This window comes from Musa acuminata, chromosome BXJ3-4 (genome assembly GCF_036884655.1).
Source record: "Musa acuminata AAA Group cultivar baxijiao chromosome BXJ3-4, Cavendish_Baxijiao_AAA, whole genome shotgun sequence".
Taxonomy (NCBI): Eukaryota; Viridiplantae; Streptophyta; class Magnoliopsida; order Zingiberales; family Musaceae; genus Musa; species Musa acuminata.
The window spans coordinates 35,304,458-35,326,048 of record NC_088352.1 but is presented as its reverse complement, the minus strand read 5'-3'; the positions used below and the strand labels follow the sequence as shown (position 1 = coordinate 35,326,048).

General features: G+C 41.2%; 2 protein-coding genes across 2 annotated transcripts; both read right to left on the bottom strand.

Annotated features, from left to right (window-relative positions):
- Positions 1-777: 777 nt before the first annotated feature.
- LOC135636525 (brassinosteroid-responsive RING protein 1-like) lies at positions 778-1,631 on the bottom strand. Its single transcript, XM_065148234.1, has one exon. The coding sequence runs from the start codon at positions 1,629-1,631 to the stop codon at positions 1,014-1,016; it is 618 nt and encodes a 205-aa protein (XP_065004306.1). The 3' UTR covers positions 778-1,013.
- Positions 1,632-13,399: 11,768 nt separating this feature from the next.
- Positions 13,400-19,493, bottom strand: LOC135636912 (uncharacterized). The gene is made up of 7 exons (XM_065149086.1): positions 18,197-19,493; positions 17,983-18,048; positions 17,167-17,311; positions 16,831-17,049; positions 14,434-14,653; positions 14,113-14,311; positions 13,400-14,013 (listed from the first exon to the last, which is right to left on the bottom strand). Exons 1-7 carry the CDS (start codon positions 19,339-19,341, stop codon positions 13,896-13,898), a joined length of 2,112 nt encoding a protein of 703 aa, XP_065005158.1. The 5' UTR covers positions 19,342-19,493; the 3' UTR covers positions 13,400-13,895.
- Positions 19,494-21,591: the final 2,098 nt, after the last annotated feature.

Below are 21,591 nucleotides of genomic sequence, written 5' to 3'. Positions count from 1 at the left end.
CATCTCTCTGCGTATGAGTATCGAGATGGAGCTTAAGAGAGCTAAGATGTGAAGATGCGATTGCAAAGGATCGGGCGAGCGAAGATATTACAGATGGATAAGTTGATATGATGCTTCTGGCCGGTGTAGGTTGTTTGGAATGGTGTTTGGAATCTGGTCGCAGTAAAGCCTTTATAATAAATGTCAGGGAGGCTGTGGCAAAGTAAATAAATAGTTGCAACCATGCCCATTAAAGTTTCATGACTCCTCCGGGAATCTTGGCTCTCAGTCACCTGGGGCTGGGGCTGGGGCTGGGGCTGCTCCACTTCAAGAAAGTTGTCATTACTCTTTTCCGCCTCACCTGGCACAGGGGGAAAAGAATTACTATGATTCAGGAATCCAAATAATTACTTACTGATTTCGATCCCATCATCAACGATTTCTACAAGCTGGTGTTGGTGTGTTTCTGAAGACTCTTCCAAGAATCGTGAAGGTTAGTTATACCGGCAAAAACAGAAACATTTATTACCCAGCAGTTGATTTGAGAGCGGTTAGAATTTGCACCCAACTTAACAAGAACAAGGATTTTTACATGAAACTAGCTAAACATATTTTAGCTCTCTTCTCTGCGAAGGGGGATGATGCATCGACGACCATCTTCTTCTTCAAGCTGGTATTGCCGCACTCATTATCCGGTAAGCTTGAGCTCGTCTCCGTCGATCTTTCTATCATATACCGAAGCTTAACCCTCAAAATTCACAACCGAAAGGGAAGAAGAGAAAGGTTTGCAGTCGACTCTTCAACTCTGCAATACGAATTATATTCACTTACCAAACTACACATGGGGAAGAAGCAGTGGCTCCGATACTTTTTCTTTCTTTTTTTTTCTGTTATTTTTACTTATTTTTTCCTTTTCTTTCCTCGGGAAACTTCTACCTCTTTCTTTCTTTTTTCTTATGCTCTGTTTCTGCCGTTCACCTTCCTGTGTACTACTTACTCTATGTACAATTGGCCGATCCAAGTCTCTTCTCCACCTACGAGGAAGAGAAGAGCTGGTGGGCGAGTAGCAGAGTCGGGCTCGGCGGCGAGGCCGATGCAAACGGGAAAGAGAAGAAGAAGTCGTCGTAGTACGAGTCAGGGACGGCGGCGGCTGCCCACATTTGATCGTCGATCGCGACCTGCATCTCCTCCGGGACGAGCGGCGTGCGGCAGAGCGGGCACGTCCGCTGGTCGTGCTCCAGCCACCGGTCGAGGCAGCCGCGGTGGAACACGTGCCGGCAGTTGCTCAGCCTCCGGACCTCCTCCGACGCCTCGAAGTCATAGAGGCAGACCACGCAGCTGCCCCCCACGTGCTGCCCCGCCGCCGCCAGCTCCTCGTACCTCACCACCGGAAGCGCCTCCTGGATCAGCATCGCCGACACCGACCGAAATCGTGGCTGCTGGAGGTTGCCGTGGTGGTGGTGGTGGTCGTCGTGGTCGAGATTGCGGTGGCCGGTGTTCTCAGGCCAAGGGGCGTCGGCGTCGAGGAGGTCGCCGAGGCCCACGGCGTCGAAGGCCCGGAAGATGAATCGCCGCACGTAGCCGAGGATTAAGGCTATGTGGAGGAGAAATCTCGGCAGCAGCAGCTCCGAGTAGCCCACCGGGAACCCCATGTTGATCCAAGAAGAGTATGGCAAGGCCTCTGATCTGGGTTTCCTCTTCCTCTCCCCCCTCTTCCTGGTCTCCTGTTGTACGGTGGGACTTGAGCTTCGCAGATCCAAGTCTTTCTCCTCCTGTTCTCCGCTGCTCTGCTCGAGTTGTACGAGCCAGACAGGATGGAGAGCACCTCTGGATGATGCTCCGGGTGGGTGCAGAGAGAGATCCGATCACCTTCTCCTCTGGCCCGGGCGATATATATCGTGAGGAGTTTGGTAGGGCTGTGAATCTGGTGATGGAACTGTTCTGGTTGGAGAGGTCATTAACAAATGAGATATTGCTGTGGAATCAGAGGTCAGATGGTATGACACTGCTCCTCCCTCCCCTGTTTTAAATGGCAGAAAAGGATGGTTTGAGGAAGGTGCGAGCCGCCCTGAAGCTGGCTTCTGGGCCACCCACTTCGGTGTCTTGCATCTCCTCCTCCTCCAACGCTCTCTATGACCATTGACTGTATCAGCTGTTGTCTTTGTTGTATGTAGGTTCAGGGAGGCTGAGGCTGCTCCAAGTATCTTCATCGTCGTCTACTTGGTTTTCCATACTTGCAAGCAAATAGAGGCGTGCCGTGGGGGGTCAGCACCCCTCTGCCACTGTTGGGTTGAACCGTGTTGGGAAAGTAAACATAGGGGGAAATAATTCGTGCTTCAAGGAATAGGAAGATCATTATCTCCAACTATTCCGTACACAAAGCGTAGTGTGATAGTAGAGATAAAAAGAACTCAAATAGGAAGGAAGGTCGGTGTCTGACAGCATCATTATTTCTCCTTTATTCGGTGCAGTTATGTTTGTGTGGGAAGTTGGTAGGGTAGGGTTGACTTGCCGGCCATTGCCTTTTTGTTCTCTCCTTGCTGTTGAGCGGGTCATAAACTCTTCTCATCGAGTTGTTCTTTCGTGTCATAGCAACCGAAAGCACGGGCCACTTGCCATGTGACCATGGCAAGCTGTATCCATGTACTATGGTTCTCTCGAGAGAGAGAGAGAACCACATGAACGATCAAATTGGGTTCTTCATCTTCTGAGGCAGAATGTGAGGACCACTTCGCCGCTGGATTCATTAGCCCTGACCTGCTTGCTGGAGTTCACATGGCCGTCTTATCTCTTCCTGGAACCAGGAGAGATCTTCCCTGCACGCACACCTCAAACCGGATCAACAGACAGATGTCTAATGATGATGATCTTTTGTCGTGGTAGCTGCTCTGCTGTGTCAGACATGTTTGTGCAGGTTGCAAGTCCGGAAAACGACCACTACGCTGTGGCCTCCTCCTCCATCCTATCGAGTATGGGAGAGATTTTTTTGATGCTTCAGCATCAAAGCAAAGGAATCTACTCGGTTTGCATACCGGTGCCTTCTTTTCTTTCGTTCGCTAGCGGTTCCAGGGAGAGGAGTCTGGCAGGCATTTCGATCCGGACCGGAGAGAGGGGGGGAAGAGCTAGGGGTCCTTGTCGCCCCCCGGACGTCTTTCCATTAACAGTGCCCATGTCTGCGAGCTGGTCCCCCGTCCTTTTTGGAGTGAGTGGAGACTCCACAACAAAGTGGGAGTTGGAGACGACGCTTTGGACTTTTCTTTCTCTTTCTTCTTCGTGAAGGCAGGCAATTGATGGCCGAGAAATTAAACACCAAGAGAGAATTTAGCTGTAGGCGAACTACAGACACAGCATGCCTCTCCTTTTTTTTTTTGTGGCTTGCTTCTTTTCAGAGTCTCCGCGTCCTTTTTCTTTAGAAAAGAAGATATCGATCGATCCCATTCTGTTCACAAACACATCAAAATTTTCAACCATTAGACCTGGAAATTTATTCTACCGTATGGGTGTCTTAAGATGTGGAGTTGAAATATAATGTCGGTAAAAGCCGGAGGTCTTTTGGAGTAAAATACAGAAGATGTCTGTACGCAGATATGTTGATTGGATTCACACAAGGCACGAGGAGAAGAAGCGTCCCACCGTGACCGAGTGTGTAGGATGTCAAGCATGAAGGGAATATGCAAGAAAGTAGTAGTAGTAGCAGTAGGATTAGCTTTTGAATTATTTCGGATTGTATCATTGTGGAGAAGCCTTTTCTTTCCCTCTTTTCTTTTCTTCTCTTCAACTTTATATTCTCTCTCTCTCTTTCATTGTCTCACAGATTGATCCACTAAACTAGCATGAAAATGATAGATTTATATATATTTATTCTTATTCATCCTACTCGATCACTAATCCCAACTTAGAAAAGTAGGCGCGATCAAAATGGTTGGTGGGATGTCCGAGTCTGCATCCTATGCTGCTGAAAACAACAGGTAACGGTTCTTTAGGATAACCAATGGTAAAATACTATTCCTTAAAGTGAAGACTTTTTTTTGTTTTCTTTTTCAAGAATCTATGCCACCATTGTAAAATTATAAGACAATAAGATATTTGCTTCAACTCATGCCGTATACAAACATACATACATGGATGGTCAGGCACCTGTGTCCGTTATAGATCATAACTTACCAACATGCTAGTAGTAGGTATTGACAATTCTAGATCGATAACATCTTCGTACCTCAAGAACAGAAAGAAAATAAACACCAAATCAATGTTTTTAGGTTACATTCCGGATCTAAGGATTAACTTTACTAATTGTATCTTAGGACCTACTGCTAAGGAGCAAACCCCCAAGTTTAGTGCTAAAATATGCCTAATCTAATCTTGTCCGTTCTGCTCTTGCTCGCCCATCCTGACCTCAGATTTAGATGCTTCTCATCAGCCGCCTCGGACAACCTCTCTCTCTCTTTCTCTCTCTCTCCCTCCACCCATCCATCAGCGGTGCTCGGAGACAAGTGGGGAATCCAAGGGAAAAGATGGGGGGGGGGGGTTGGCAACCACACACACACACAGTCGCACGCACATATATTCCCATGGTTGGTGGGGTGCCATTTCAGTGGGCACCATTCCATGCAAAGGACGTGGGGGGGGCAGCGATGTGGTGTGGACCATCTCCTCACGTGAACTTCCTCTCACCGTGTCCCTTTCTCTCGGTCATCAGACCGTCATGCCGCCCGTCAAAAAAGTCCGCCCCCAAGACCCCCACCCGACTCACACACGTCTCGTCTCACGGGGGGTTTGTCCTCCCGGTTTCTCAGTCTTACTAACCCCCGTAGCCGCCCCAATCATAGTCTTCTTCTTCTTCTTTTCTGGGATGATTCTCTCCATATAATACCCCTACCTGTCATCTAATCGGAGGAAACAAATGATCCGACCCAACCCTAATTCGATCGATCGCTTTAGACTCGACATTATTGTGGATCTGAATCTATGTGAAATAGCCTGTGCTAACCCCCCCCCCCCTCGCTTTGGATCCATAAACTTCTCGCATTTTGTCCTTATATCCAACCCGATGATGTCCCAACGTGCGCAAAACAGTGTCCATTCAATCACTAACACATCCATGCCACATATAATAATTGCTCGAATTCTTCCCATATGTTTATCATGGTTCATGTCATAAATACCAACGATATGACTCCGACAATGCGAAGAGGATGTGTTGCTCGGCTGCAGATCATTTAGACTTTTCCAATGATCCCATGTGACTCTAGACCACGTTACCATAACAACGGACCAGTGTGGTTAGATATTTATGGTACGCAACTTGATCGAACACTATTTTCTTATTTATTAAATGAATCAAGGGAAAGAAAGAAAGAATTAAGGCATGATTGAAGACGGAGGAATCGATCCAAAGAAAGATGTGATGATCATTAATTGCTGAAGAAGCCTACCGCTGATACGTTGAGGTCATGATTTGACGTTTTGGTACCGATAGTTCCCAAGATTTGTTTTCAGCGGCAGGATTCTTCAGCACGAGGATCACGAGATATGCACATAAAAAGCATTGGAGATGAGGGATTCAATCATCCATGGCCGGGCCCGGTGATGGCGACCACGTAGCGTCATCGGACGCATAATGGAGTCGGGAAGTGCACTGAATCCGTGGACGGAGACGCAGACGCAGCCGCGCCCGTGCATTGCATCGGATCAGCGGACGTGGCCAAGCCCGTGCACTGAATCCGGAAGTGCATGGTGGTGGAGCGACCGCGGGTTAGCGTGGACGTGGCAACGGCAGAGATGCGGAGGACACCGTCCTGGTACAAGTTTAAATGGGCCAGGTCGGTCGTTTTGTGGATTGCTTGTAAGCATAAGGCCAAGGAGGAGGCCCACCACCGACACCATTGTGCGTTGGGACGTCATTGTCGCACTTTCATGTTCTCGGCTTGTTGGGATTATTAAAGGTTCGGCCGTGCTGAATCAGTAGCCTCAGATTCCTACCATGCATTGAACTCTTGAGAGAAGACAATGGTAAAGGCTGTAGAACGTACCTGGGGCTGCATGAAGGTAATTATACTTCATCAGTTTCTCGACAAGCCAAGTTGCGTCCCTACAATCAGAGCCGAAAACATACTGATCATATTTAATATTTAGATTTCATAGGAAGAGAAGAGAAAATAGAAAAGGGTGCTTGGGCATGACCTCGCAGGATGAAGAGGTAGAGAGCTCGCAGCCGCAGTAGCACCCGACACTTTCCGACCAACAATATTGTGCATCGGCATGACCAGACTGAGAATGTCACAAATGCTAACCATTTGGATTAAACATGATACCTAGTAATCCATGATAATAAAGATTTAAGGTAACCAATGAAAAGAACCAGAACAACAATGACAAAACCTACACTTGAACGAGTGGCTTTTCGATCGATGCATTTTATTTGGGATGCCCAGCAGGAGGAGGACCAGGTGCAGGGTAAGAACCATACGGGTAAGCATGCGGGTAACCAGGTGGAGGGTGTGCAGCCGGAGAATAGCCATATGGTTGCCCGTAAGCTGGCTGAGATGATGAGAGGCATATCCAGCATGCCATGGAATAGGCTGATCGAAGCGAAACATCTAGTGGACTGGAGGCACAGCCATCACTGGTGGTGCCCCAAACTCGCCGTCTCTCTTATCCATCTCAATCTTATGCTGTGTCTGCAACCATGGAATTTAAACGTGTATCTTTAAGTACTCCGACCTGCATGCATGCGTGCACAGACTCTGCAAAGAAATTACAAGTAAATGCATGAGGTCTTTAATATCACTTAACATGAACAAAAGGCGTGAGAACAAAAGAACATGGGTCTTACGTCCAGTATACAAAGTCAGACATAGAGGATAATATCTGGGAAGCTTCTTTGGATCTCCTGACTTCCGATGATCATTGCAACAATGGAAAAGACCCAAGCAACTTGTTGCAGACAAACCATAAATCCCAGCATTAAATTCATAAAGACAGATTTTAAGAGGTAACTGCTGATTTCACATAGAAAATCAACTTTGTCTTTTCAGCTGTTAATGGGCCTGAAACAGGCCCCTACTTGGACTGTCGCAACCAAGTTTGAATTGGCTGACCCATTACCGGTCGGATGAAGGTAACCGAATACACATGCAGTTTGGCATTGAGTCGTCTGTATGTTGAACTCATCTTGGAGCAAGAGGCGATTTGAGGCAACAGAATTACCAAAGCACAAGAAAACCTGGAAAGAAAATAAAACACGTTTTTGTTCAAGTACCAATCATGCTAGTCGAGATATAGTTGTTTCAAAGATGATTATTAGCCAAAATGTTTACTACCCAAACAACATACAGGATAGCTACATGCAATAACTTCACAAAGACAACTGAACTAACCTAAAATGCAAATGAAACTAAAACCAATGGATCTTATCAGATCTCACAGAATTTAAGCCCATAGTTGTCATATATATTCTGCCAAAGACAATCATCAATTATGTACATTGATAAAAAACAGGGTATTAAAGTTTTCTGATGCAAGGCTAGAGAATAAGAAACTGGTTTAAATATATGAGTCGAGAAAATGGAAGGATTTCTTGTAAATTAAATGTAAAGATATGCACCAAAATTGTAACACAACGGTGATAAATATGCCTATATTCTAATATAGGCAGGAATATATTCTTGGTTCAAGCTAGGTTTCAACAATTAGCCAGAATCCTAGTGGTGTCACCTTAATGGGCCGACTATCAAGTTAACCCAAAATTTCAGGTCACTATCACAACAGCTTGATTTAAACAACACATGACACTGATGGCTGACCTAATCAGGGTGAACTTGAATTGAATCTTCATTGTATTATAATGACTTTTCTCAAGGTACCTCTAATCCTCATCATCTTATATAATTAGTCTATCGTCTGATGTATATCAATGATGTAAGGACAGGTCAGTCGTGTAGTTTTACATCCATTACTTGGCAACTGAGAGTGGACTCAGACATGATGAGTCCACCTCTTTTTCATATACTATATGGCACAGTCTTCCAAGCATGATCCTATCGATGGTCTGTCTGCCATGGTAAAATTATATATCCACTAAATCATCTTTTCATGTACCATATGGCACACAATCTTCCAAGCATGATCCTCCTGATGGTCTGTCTGCCATAGTAAAATGATATATCCACTAAATCAAACAATACCAAGATTAACATAAATAGAATGTGTGGCTACGATATTCCTAATTGAAAGCAGTACATGACCATCACATAAGAACGTTAAATGGAGTCATCTCTATAGCTTGCCATTGTTTCATAGGCTAAGTAATTGCTGCTGCTGGATAAAAGTAAATGTTTACTACCAATTTTAATCAAACTAATTAAACTTGTGTTCAGATTGCAAGTTGCAACCCGTCTGCATGAAGCTGGAATCACTAGTAATCGCCTGTCAGCCATACAGCAGTAGCAGTAGATTAAATGACAGGACAAAGTTGTACAGGCAACTATATAGGGTATCATAAACTTTCAAAGATTAGCTACGGCACAAATTATCAGAAATTTGTTCGACATATTACGAAGAGGCAAAACATGTAAAAAAAAAGTGATTACCTACTTATTAATTAGATGATTTACTTTGGAAGATGAGGCAAATAACTCAACCAAGATATCTACAAATTAGATTTAGCAAAGGAAACAAACACCAACCAATTATGACAATCGTATTATGAGCGAGATGTCAATCCATTTCATAACCGATGAATACACAGGGCCAGGTGTAATTTGCTTCTGAAAACAAAATACTCCAATATAAGTAATTCAAACTTCAATACCTCAGCGCAAAAGCAGAACTCTGGGCATCGACTTTCTCCACATTTCCCACTGCATAGTAGATAACCCGTGCAACAGATGGCCCACTGAAATTACCTTGACATGTCATTGTAAAGAGCCCTTCTGCAGAGCATGTAGGAAACGCATGGCCCACTGATAACATGAAAAATAAGTATTGCATTATATCCTATCTCTAGAAGATAGTTTCATATAGCAAAATAATAAAATCTAAAGAAAATATTTCAAAATGACAAGGATATCAACTTTTTCAAAAGCAACAATGGAGGAACATGTTCCTTATTCAGATATGGCCATCTAACACATGCACCTGTATCATAAATGAGTTTCCAAGGTCACATCAAAAGAATCTCAATTTTGTCTAAACTTCACCATCTTGCTGCACCATGGTGTTAATAGATCAGACAACAAGCAAATATGTCATAAAAACTGCAATGGCAAAGCCAAATACAGGAACCCATCTCTTTTATCTATACAATTCACCTCATCTTTTAAACGTTTAAAAATTTTCACTCATCTTGACATGATAACATAAAATCCAATAATAACAAATGATGCATCTAAAAACAAGATCTAAGAATAATTTAGCAGTAATTTTAGTATGAAACATGACCACTATTTACAAGAGCAAGCCCAGTTATAAGTGCAACTAATTCAGAAATGCATGCTATAGAGTTTCAAAAGAACAACTCTTTTTATCAGAAGCATCTCTCCTAAAATCAGATGCCTCCAATTGGATTCTCTAAATTGCCCAAACCTTATCAGTTTTTATCACTGTAAATTCTTTTGTAAAGCCATGGATACAGGCATTAGTGAAATCATCAAGCTCCTAAAGGGGGAAAAACAGTGAAAAGAGACATGCAACCATTTATAGTACATGTCCTTTCACTAGGCAAAATACAAACAAATACCCAACAGCAATTTACGCTTTCTTTCAGGACACACATCAGCACACGACCAGACACATAATGGCATAGATAGTACAGATAAGAGTCCATGATATTGTTAGGATCGAGAGCACTAAGAGGGGGGGGGGTGAATTAGTGCAGCGGAAATCTTTCAACGATTAAAACCGAAAGCTGCGTTCGTTCGATAAAAACGATTTCGATGTAAAAGCCGATTTTAAGATTAGGCACAGTTTACGTTTAAACGCTGTTTACGTCTAAACGCAGTTTGCGTCTAAACACAGTTTTACGTCTAAACGTAGTTTACGTCTAAACACAGTTTGCGTCTAAACGCAGTTTTACGTCTAAACGTAGTTTTACGTCTAAATGCTGATTTTGAAGATACTGAACTTTGAGATGCGTTTTATAAATGCGCAGAAGCCAGTTTGCAGTTATAACAGGAGTTAAAACGTAAACGTAAACTGCAAAGTAATGATCGTATGAAAACGTCGATTTACGTCTAAATGCTGATTCGGAAAGATATGAACTTAGAAGCTTGTTCGTAAAAGCGCAGAAGGCAGTAGATATTTAGGAGGTTTGCAGAAATGATAAAGTGCTCAAAGTAAATGCAAACCGAGATTTAGAGTGGTTCGGTCAGCCTTGACCTACTCCACTTTTGGCTTCCTCCACCGACGAGGTCACCGACGTCAACTAGAGGCCTTCCTTCAATAGGCGAAGGCCAACTGCCCTTTTACAGTTTAACTCCTTTTGACGGGCTCAGGAGACAACCCTTACAGAACCTTTCTCTCCTCTCTTTACAACTCAAGACTTGAAGAACAGAAAGAGAACTTTTGGACTTTACACAAATTTGAGCTCTTAGAATCACAGAAAAGATCAAGAATTCGGTGTAGGTCTGTATCTTTTCAGTGCTGAATGGGTGGGGTATTTATAGGCCCCAACCCAGTTCAAATTTGGAGCTCAAAACGATCAAATCCCGGAATTCCGGGCTCAGGCGGTTGCACCTCCTGACTGGAGAGGTTGCACCGCCTGGCAGAGCTCGAAGACTGAGCCCAGGCGGTTGCACCTCTCTGTCAGGGGCGGTTGCACCGCCTGAGTCTAGCTCGGAGACTGAGCCCCAGGCGGTGCCACCCCCTGACTGAGGCGGTTGCACCTCTCTGCCAGAGCTCGAAGACCGAGCTCAGGCGGTGCTACCTCTCTGTCAGGGGAGGTTGCACCGCCCAGTCTTGCTCGAAGACTGAGCTCAGGCGGTGCCACCTCCTGGCTGGGGCGGTTGCACCGCCCAGTCTCGCTGGGAGACTTAGCCCAGGCGGTGCCACCTCCTGGCTGGGGCGGTTGCACCTCCTGGTGCAATCAGGGTCCGAATGTGTAGCTCCATTCGACCCAATTTCGGTTTTTCAGGGGCCCAATTGCCCCAAGATTAAGCTAATGGGATCACCTCCCATTTCCAACTTAATCAACGTGCTAACTTCGATTAAATCTAAGACAATTTCTGCAGCTTTGCTTCGGTGCGTCACTCGCTTCTTCCGGCGAGTTTCCGGCGAACTTCCGTCGATCATCCGATGAACCCTCGGTGATGCTCCCGCGGACTTCCGGCAAACTCTTGGACTTGCGACGATTCACTTGGCGAGTTCCGACGAGCTTCGCTTGGCAAGCTTCTGGACTTCTCGGATCTGTTCCGGCAGAACCTCCGACGACCGTCCGAACTTCCGTCGAACTCTCGAACTCCCAACGTGATCATAAACTTGACTCCGGCGCAACTCCTGCTGCTTGTCTAACTTTCATCGTAGTTAATCCTGCACACTTATCTCAACACATAGATTAGACAACAAATGACAATTGACTTCATCATCAAAATCCGAGATTCAACAGATATCTCGTGAACAAGGTCAGCTTAGAAATGGTGTTTAACAGTGACTAAACTCAAGATGGAAATCTCGTAGACATAAACACTAGTAAAGATCCCAATAAATGAAACCTAGTAGAGAAAGAGCTAATGGAGAAAGCATTGCTACAAAAAAGAAAAAACCAAGAACATCATTAATTGAAGGCCCCAGATTGAGTCAACTGAAGTTAATGTTTAGTGTCATTTGGGATAGAAGTATTTTTCAGTGCCTTTTTCTTTTTCATGTCTGGTTCCCTAAATCCTATTTCTTGTAGGACAGGAATCTATTCATAAGAAGACAAGGACAAGAATATATTCCTTGTAGCTAACAGATTGAGAACAGAACATCATCAGTTTCACAGTAAAAGAACCACCAAAAACCAGCAAAGCAATCCTCACATATTCTCAGAGTTTATTTACCCTTCCCGACTATTTAAAAGATGAACACCAATAACAACTGCTATGTTCATTTGATCTTCACAATCCATGAGCAGATTCATCAAAAGGGGAAAAAAATCAAGATCGTCTACCATCCACCAATTTGGGGAAACGTCAATGTTCCAGATAACAACAGGCGAAAGCAACTATGGGTGAAACCAAAAAAGGCACCGACACTGGACCTATCCGCAACATAAAAGCCGAGGATTTACCACCAAAGCGCCAGAAAGAAAGCAGGCTGCAGAGAGGATCGGAACATATCCATCAGTTATGTCGAAAAGAAGGAGGTACTATAGAGGGACGAGGAAAAAAAGAAGGAATCATACGGGAGAAGTCGGCCTGGATGGTGCTCATGAGATCGGTGAGCCAAAGGTTCCGGTAGGTCTGCCGGAGCAGCATCTTGTAGAGGTACTCCTGCGACGCCATGGCCGGCCGACAGATCCAAGACGAGATGGGAGGAGGAGGACGGTGATCAAGAATGGGGAAAGAAGAGCAAAGACCTCCGCGTCTCCTCCGAAGACCGCCTTACGACAAGGGCACGAAAGGGGATAACGAACCGCGGTTCAAACTAGGAAACTTCTTTTGAACTCTTCTTGTCTCCAAATCTCCGACTCGCTTACTCGCCTACGCGAGGAAACAACCAATGTGGGTCCAATCATGACATTATTGGGACTCCAATGATAGGTCGAGAACTGTGCATAGGATCAGCCTTGGCATAACAGTAAAATAAATAAATAAAAATTCGTCCCTATAAAATAAATTCTTTAAGATCCTAACAAAAGTTGAAGTGCTTTCGTGATAAAAGGCCCACGTAAAAGAGGACATTTTCCCTGTAAACCTGCATCCAACGACACATGCAATTATGATTTAAGTTATTGGAACTTTCTACCCCAGGCATTGAGGGCACAGCCCATTAGTTTCTTTGAGTCATAAGAAACACGGTGTGGGGCATTAATGACGGACCCATTATTTATGAATTTAAGGCGTGTCTCATAAAAACCTATCCAAGAACAAGAATATGCTCATCGCATCAATCCCATTGACCAGCACTCAATCAAAAGACTCATGCTTCGAGAGGAGTAACTCAGCGAATGCATTCATTAGCCAGCAAATCTTGAAAGGTACAAATTAAACTCACACAAATCAAAAGGAAAGAAAATTACATCGAAAGGGAACATTATAGGAATAGGCAAAGGGCCCCTTCGTCGGACAATCAATCCGCAGATATAGTACCACTGCCTTCATCATAAATCTCAAACCTGTAAAGCAGCAATGATATCCTCGCATCCTAGGTAAGTTAGAGAGAGTGAGACAGCAATAACATACTGCACCCTCAGATCACAAGCAGCAGTCTCCAAATCTTTCCATACTGATAAGAGGCAGCCAGCAGAAAAACACACTAACCCAGCTCGAAGAATACAATTAATGTTCATCCCTGATCACAAATCCAGCATCAGCTTTCCCCGAGATGGATTCAAGTCTCCATCAATGTCAAAGGAAAACAAAGTAAGATTACACAGCCCTGAAAATCCCCGGTTTAATATAAGCACATTCTTTACATATTGGTAGGGTGATATAAACCAAACTAACCTAACAAATTTTGGCAAAAACTCGATCCACAGGGCAGTTTCAAACTTTTGCAGCTTGGAGAGAAGTTTATAAGGGATGGCCGCACTTGCAGTTCGATCATCAGGAAGTGTATTTTGTTACAGTTACATGGGATAAAGGGATATTGCAAATGACAGGACTTACTTTCCAATAGAATTTAGTCATCTGAGTGAAAACTCGAGCATATGCATCCACATAATAGGCTCCTTGAAAGAGGAATGGTACAAAGCCACGAAGCACATCGCATTTGACTTCTCAATCATCATCTGCCCCAAGTTTCTGTCTTTTCCATTTGTATGCTGCTTCCATTATCTTCAGATTAGGTGCCATAGCTACTTCATCAGCGAAAATGTAATCAATGTACTCCTCAAACCTGCACCAGAATCACCTTTCTGTCAGCTCAAATTCAAACATCACAAGTAGAAGAAACCAATAGATCTTCAATGTAGTAAAGATGGTGGGATAAGCATACCCAGCAGGAGTTCCATCTTCAGATGATATAGGTCTTCTCTTCTTTACCTTCCTAGGCAATTTCTTTTGCACTAAACTAACATCTCCAAGACTTCCAAAACTACTTTCCGTATTCAACCAATCTTCCAAAAGCATTGCCCTTTCCTCCTTCAATTCAGGGGCACTTGTTCTGAAGTAATCAAATGCCCTTTCAAAAACACCTGTTGGAATAATCATGAAAAATTAAGCTACCTCCATTCCACAAGATGTTGAACATATCCAGTTAAAAACTTTAGTCATCCACATCTGACTACAAGCAAAGCAAAATTGAATTCCAAATTACCTCGGGATCTTTCGATCCGCTTCCTTTGTCGCTCTTCATTGTTTATATCATTCTTCTCCAAAACCTCATCATCTGTCTCCTCATCATCCCCACCAGCTGAAGCCTCAAACTTGGCATAACTAATCCACACTTTCAAGTGCTTTGTTCGATCAAGTAGCCTCTCATAGAGCTGCCTTGTTCGCTCATATTCTCCCTCTGATATCTCAAAGTCAATATATGCCTGTGATGCCAGGAAAATGATAATGATGCTAAACTACATATCACGGAAAAGCCAAAATATCCATATACAACAGAAAGGGAATTGAACTTCCCTATATAACAAATAGCCATTACTAAAGCTTATCAACAACTGCACCTTATTTTAGGGAAAAACATCTATCTCATGTAAAAAAGTTCTTTCAACTATGTACGCTCTTGCAGCATAAAAAGAGACAAGCAACCTTATCTCAAGTACAAGCATAAATCATATGTCAGTCTGAAGAAAAAAATTATTATAAAACCAAATACATGTGAGAGATCATTTGTTGACAAAATCTTTTGAGTTTGGGTAGAGTGGTCTTACAGTGGTTGATTTTGCTGAATCAGTTACACATTTCAGAGCACAAGTGAACAAGATAATAATTGGCTACCGAATGCTATCTTTTTTAATATATAACCAAAAAAGGAACTGAATATAAGGAGTAATGCACATTACTTATTTTACCAATTAATAATCTAAAGTTATATGCAAGTTATATGAATACCAAAAAAAAACCAACATTTGGTTGCAAGAACCCAAGAACTTCTAATGTTTAGATTGTTAAAAAGTATCTATGAATTATAACAACTGAACAGAGATCCATAAAGAGCAAGCATACTCTGGCTTTGTCATTATGATGTATGCATGATCTGATCAATTCGAGTAGGTTTAGAATAAGTTAGAGTTGCTTGGTCATACAGGTGTAACAACAAATGTTTAGTTCTGTAATACTTGGAGAAACTGTCATGCTGATATTAGTCCTAATTTGAGAATTACTTGTAGTTGTAGTCCCAAATTGCAAAACTGGCATAATTGCCTAGAGACCATCTTTAGTTCTAATGGGTTCATGTACAAAGGTAATTCATGACTTCCCTTCTTTAGTTAGGGATTCTGGATTGCAAGATTCTCTAATATCTGGCAAAATGAAAGATACAAAATACTTGAAAAAAAAAGGAAGATACAAAGTACTGATGCATGAAAAGACGAATTTGGGATAAATGACCAAAGGATTCATAATCCATTACTCATAGCTGCTAAAGAAAAGAAATAATGCAATTATAAAAGCTTAGGGAGAAAACCTCCTTAACTACAGGCTTTCTTTATATTTGTTCCGAAGTCTGAATTATGAGGACGCAGGCAGACTGGATAATGAGGAAGTTAATAAGAAAACAATGGATAACATGTTCTATAGCTATAAAATGGAGATGATTCCTTTTCAAGCTATGCAAAGGCATGCCTGTGCAAGATGAAATTTTTATGGTGCAGTGATAATGTAATGCTTGATTCAAAAATTTTCATCTCTAATTATAGAGAAGGATGCAAAACAAACTAAACTAAAATGGGATTTTGGTTCTTAGAAGGCCATAAGTTTTAAAAACCATGGACACATGGTGAAGTTATGTGAAAACAGGGGATAAAAAGGTCTGTACTATTTGGATAAGACTACCTTGTCTAAGATTACGATGTGGACAAAATGTACCATGATTGCCGATCAAATTTGTATCCCTGCATTTATAGATATCTGTGGAGCAGAATAAATGACTATTGATGCACAAATATAAGAAAGACATGGGTATTCTGGATTGGTTGATAAGGTGATCCACAAGTGTTATCCAATAAATTACAGGTTATTTGAAAAAAACGCTGACCAGTGAATCTGGTAGGAAATCTATGCACTAGTGGGGTATGGGTCAAGATGGAAAGAGAGTTGCATTGCCTAAGACCAGATGCCCCATTTGTAATCACAAGCATCCATGTGATAAAATCTTCTTTCAGACAAGATAAAGTAATATTATCAGTTATCATATAAGCGAACAACATAAATTTTAATCTATGTTTTTCCACAAGCCTCTTTCCAATAAATTACAGGTTATTTGAAAAAAGGCTGATCAGTGAAGCTGGTAGGAAATCTATGCACTAGTGGTGTATGGGTCAAGATGGAAAGAGAGTTGCATTGCCTAAGACCAGATGCCCCATTTGTAATCACAAGCATCCATGTGATAAAATCTTCTTTCAGACAAGATAAAGTAATATTATCATTTATCATATAAGCGAACAACATAAATTTTAATCTATGTTTCTCCATAAGCCTCTTTCTTGCATACTTGGTGTATTTAAAGAAATCATATAAATGAAAAGAAACAGTTTAGATTACATACCTTCCAGAGCAGCTCTGGCATGTCCAGTGCAGGTTGAGCAATTGCAAGCTCAAATAACGATCGAGCACGCTCTGTTTCACTCAATGACCTTTCCAACTCAGCATATTTACACCAAGCATAGCAGTTTGCAGGAGCCCACTCGAGATACTTTTGATACAAAGTTCTGCAACGAGTTATGTTTCCTAGTTGCAGTTCAATCTCAATATACTTCTTAAATATCTGTTGTAATACAAAAGAACATTAGGCAAAGTTCCACTTGATTACAAAAAGAAAACTTCTGAAGCATCTTCATTTCTACAGATAATATCATACTGAGGGTTAGCAGGTATGACATACCTTATCCTTTGGAGCCATTCCAATAGCATTGCCCAAGATTTTCCGTGCACCCTTTAGATTCATTTGCCGTATCTCAAATTGGGCTGCCATGAGCCATATTTTGGCAAATGAAAACTTCTTGTGAGGTATCAATTTAAGGCATTCCCTGGACCAATTGCAAAGATACATTAAAATAATTTCAATGTATACAATGAAATATTGACAGAGTATCATGTGTTTTTGTTTTGTACACATAATGAACTTAGTGGCTGCAAGGAAACACAATGAGTTAACTATCAATTAAATTAACAAGTTCAAAAAAATAAAATAAAAAGATCTCATGCAAGTCCAAAAATGGGTAAAAGAGCAAAAGCAACAATAGAGTTGTAATCAAGAACTGCCTGATAACTACCTTAGGAAATTGATTGTAAAGAGAAAATCTGAGGGAGATTCATATGAGTGTGTGTATCGAACAAGAAAAAGAAATGGAGCCACAACACAAACAAAAAAGAGAGAATATTAATGACAAAACTAAAGCAGATGATGTGTATTATTAATTAGTTGTGAAGCTCCTAAGCCTCATAATAAACATAACAGTGATGCAACATCGTGTCCTTCTATATGATATAAGAATCTTTTTCTCATGGATAAGTCAGAAAAATAGATACATAACTCACATAGATCAGAACTATATATCTTTACAACACTGTCCTTGAGCTGAATTGCAATAACCATTGCCTCATTTAGGCCCACATACACTTTGGCAACTACATCTGATTCATTATTCTTTTCATATTTAAAGAAAAAAACAACTTTCTTGAAGATGTTGATGATTACCTGTAAACCTCTCTTGTTCTATCCATGTCTTGGGCATCAAGTTCTTCATACAATGCATAGTTTATCCTGTGATACAAAACAAAACAATAGAACAAAGAGGAAATTGATAAGGAAAACTACCAAAACAAAAAGGGACAAGAAAAGCCAAAATTTTGGGAAACTCTTAGTAAATAAGGGCCCATAATACAACCGTCAATTGGATAAGAAGGCATACCACAAGTAGATGTATCTTTGCCAGTACCGCTTCTCCTCTGCTGGAGGCACATTGGCGATTGCTCTCTCATACACCTCCCTCACCATATCTTTGTTCCCAACACTCTCCTCCAGCCTTATATAATCGAACCAGCAGTCATAATTCAAAGGGTTCTTTCTCACCTCTTCCTCATACTGGAACCTCCTCTTGCTGACAATGGCATCCTCAATCCCCTTCCGGTCACCGTACTGCTTCTCAAATGCAACATACTTCCTGTAGAGCTCCTCCGCCCTCCCCTTGGGCACGTGGTCAAGGGAAAAGCGGTAGATGCATCGGGCTCGCTCAGTCTCCTTGCACCACTCCTCGAACTCGGCAAAGGCAACGAAGAGCTGCTCAGCCTCCTCATCATCGGAGAGGAGGTCGACAGCACGCTCATAAATGGCACGGGCACGGGAGATCTCACCGCGCTTGGCCTCGAACTTGGCATACTTGATGAAAGAGGAGGGGCGGGGGTGGTCGGCGACAAATCGTTCGTAGATGGCACGTGCCCGGTCGACCTCATTGTACCGCAGCTCGAACTTGATGTAGGAGAGCCAGCCCTGGGTGTCGGGGTGCCAGTCCATCCAGCGCTCGAATATCTGGCGGGCGCCGGCGACGTCGCCGAGCATCTCTTCCATGTGGATGTACTTGTACCATAGCTGGTCGACGCGGGGTAGGAGCGCAACGGCGCGGTCCCAGACGTTGCGAGCATGGTTGACGAAGCGGTGGCGCATCTCGAGCTCCGCATACTTGAGCCACAGGGTGGGGTTGCGGTAGTCGACCTCAAGGACGCGCTCCCAGACGGAGCGGGCGCGGGCGAAGTCGCCCTGGGACTCCTCCCAGGCAGCGTACTTGACCCAAGCGCCAGTGTTCCAGCGGGCGCGGCGGATAAGGTCCTCGAACTCCTTGCGCTTGCGGAGGCGGTAGTCGGCGAGCTCGTGGACGTCGGTGATCTTCTGCTTGGGAGGGCGGATCTCGGGCTCCTGCCGCTCCCGGGCCTCCCGCAGGATCTGCTCGGCGGTGATCTGGATGGTCGCCGGGGTCTTGTTCTTCACGCGGGTCGGCCGCGGCAGCTTCACCTCCGTGTCCCGCTTCGTCAGGAACCCCAGGTTCGGGTCGGACGCCATGTCGAAGAAACCTTGCGCTGCAACTATGGGAATAGGGTTTCAGAAAGTAAGGGGGCGGAGAAGGAGGAAGGCGAAATAGAAAGGATCGAGAATTAGGGTTTGAGGTGGTAAGAGTTGGGGGAGAGGGCACAGGAAGACCCTCGACACAAAGGAACGAGGTGGTGGCGGTATAATTGGATATTGATAGATATTATGATAATTACTGCTATTTACCACACACACCCTCCTCGTTATCCCCAAATATTACTGAACTATTGGGCCTTGAGAACGAAGAGAAAAAGCCCATCAAGATAATTCGATGATTGTTTGTAATTGAAATCATATAAATATATAAAGAGTATTAAGTCTTTGTCAATCGAACTCTTATCTTAATAATATTGGACTTGGTCGAAGTTGGGAAGAAAATAATCGTTTTGAGTTAATTGCCTTATAATTTGCCTACAGGTGCTGATAATAAGTTATTTAAATAAATAAATAAAAATAATTTTATTTTGAAATAAATCGATAAATAATAATGAATAGGCGAACCTCACATCATCGTCAATCACCATCCATCATCGTCGTGATCGTTATCAATAATATCAATAATGATAATATGGTAATAATTATATATATATATATATATATATATATTGGTTTACCTTTTGTATTCACTTTGTTACTACAGAATTATTAGCTCACATATATCTCAGTTAGGTTATTATTTAGAAATATTTTTAATTAATTTTGATAGGTAAAAAAAAGATAAATTTATTTAAAAAATCTTAGTTTCATTTATTTATTTATTTTACCCTTTTTCAAACTCATACGGGACCAATATATGCTTTATTTAAAAACCAATTCATTCAATCGAACCAACTTATTCAATTGAATCGGTTTAACCTACCCAAAATGTCCCAAATCAATAATGACTAATAAACAAAAAAAATATTATTTATATTTATATTTATAAAAATAAAAACTAAAAATAATATTAAAATCATAAGTATAAATATTATAACACAATAAGATTAACACAAAATAATGACATGATTTCGAGTTTTAAAGGATTAAAGTAAATATATTATTTTTTTAAATATAAAAATAATCATTTAGACCTTTGTAAATCAAATCTAAGATTTCTTGAAAAATTAGGAATTTTCAGAAAACAGGAGAGGTGAGTTACACTGTTTTTTAAGATCATTTTCAAAAATAGTATAACTTAGATCTCCAAACTTTTCTTTTCTAAAAATGTCACAAAACATACTCTAATAATATTCAAGTATCTTTTAGCACAAAATGTTTGTAAATTCATCATAGATGAGGCAAATTTTAGAAAGAACTTGATTTCAAGCTTTTAAAGGATAAAATAAATAAAATATTTATTTTAGATGCTTGAAAATAGAAACAATGGTCATTTAAGTCTTTGTAAATTACTTGCAATATCTTCTAAAATTTGAAGAATTTTAAAAAGTATAATATGTGTTAAGATTTTTTTGAATAGAACAAAAAATAGTGTAACTTAATTCACCTTTTTTTTTAATTATTTCCTCAAAGTTTCATAAAATGTTCTCTAGTAATATTCTAGTGGTTTTGTCCTAAAGAGATTATAAACTCTCCTTAAATTGGATAAAATTTTAATGGCTAAAATAAAAAAAAAATATTTTAAAATATTAAACATAGGAAAGAAAAGATTACTTAGGTCTTTGCAAATCATTTACAAGGTTTCCTAAAAATTTAAAAATTCTTGAAAAAAAATGGAATGTGAGTTAACATAAACAATGTAACCCATTTAAAAATAGTGTAACTCAAGTCTCCAAAAATTTTATATCCTAAAAATTTTAAAAAGTTTCTACAATAATATTCAACATATTTTTATACTAAAGGAGTTTTAAATTCACTTTAGATAAAGTTTAAAAATAAAATAATTTCACACTTTCACACTTTAAGGGTTGAAATAAATAAAAATACTTATATAAAAATAAAAATAAAAATGGTCATTTATGCCTCTATAAATTTTTTATATTTCTAAAAATTTAAGATATATATATATATATGGTGGTGTTTTAGAAATTATTCATTTTTTGATTTTTTAATCAGTATTCCCATTTTTGTTTTTCCTAAACATTATGTCTAATTAAAAAAAAAACCAAAATGCTCCTCAACCACTCTTCTCGCCAAATTTTTCTCACATATTTTTTTACTAGTTTTAAACTATCATTGTATTTTTATTTGACTCATTTATAGTGTTTTTCAATAGTGTTTATAGTA

Excerpts from the sequence above, each read along its gene's own strand:
- LOC135636525 (XM_065148234.1), bottom strand. The coding sequence starts at position 1,631 with ATGGGGTTCCCGGTGGGCTACTCGGAGCTGCTGCTGCCGAGATTTCTC.
- LOC135636912 (XM_065149086.1), bottom strand. The coding sequence starts at position 19,341 with ATGGCGTCCGACCCGAACCTGGGGTTCCTGACGAAGCGGGACACGGAG. Across the intron at positions 18,049-18,196 it reads CAAAGATACATCTACTTGTG|GATAAACTATGCATTGTATG; the intron begins GTATGCCTTCTT and ends TTTGTATCACAG. Across the intron at positions 14,312-14,433 it reads GCGGATCGAAAGATCCCGAG|GTGTTTTTGAAAGGGCATTT; the intron begins GTAATTTGGAAT and ends TTATTCCAACAG.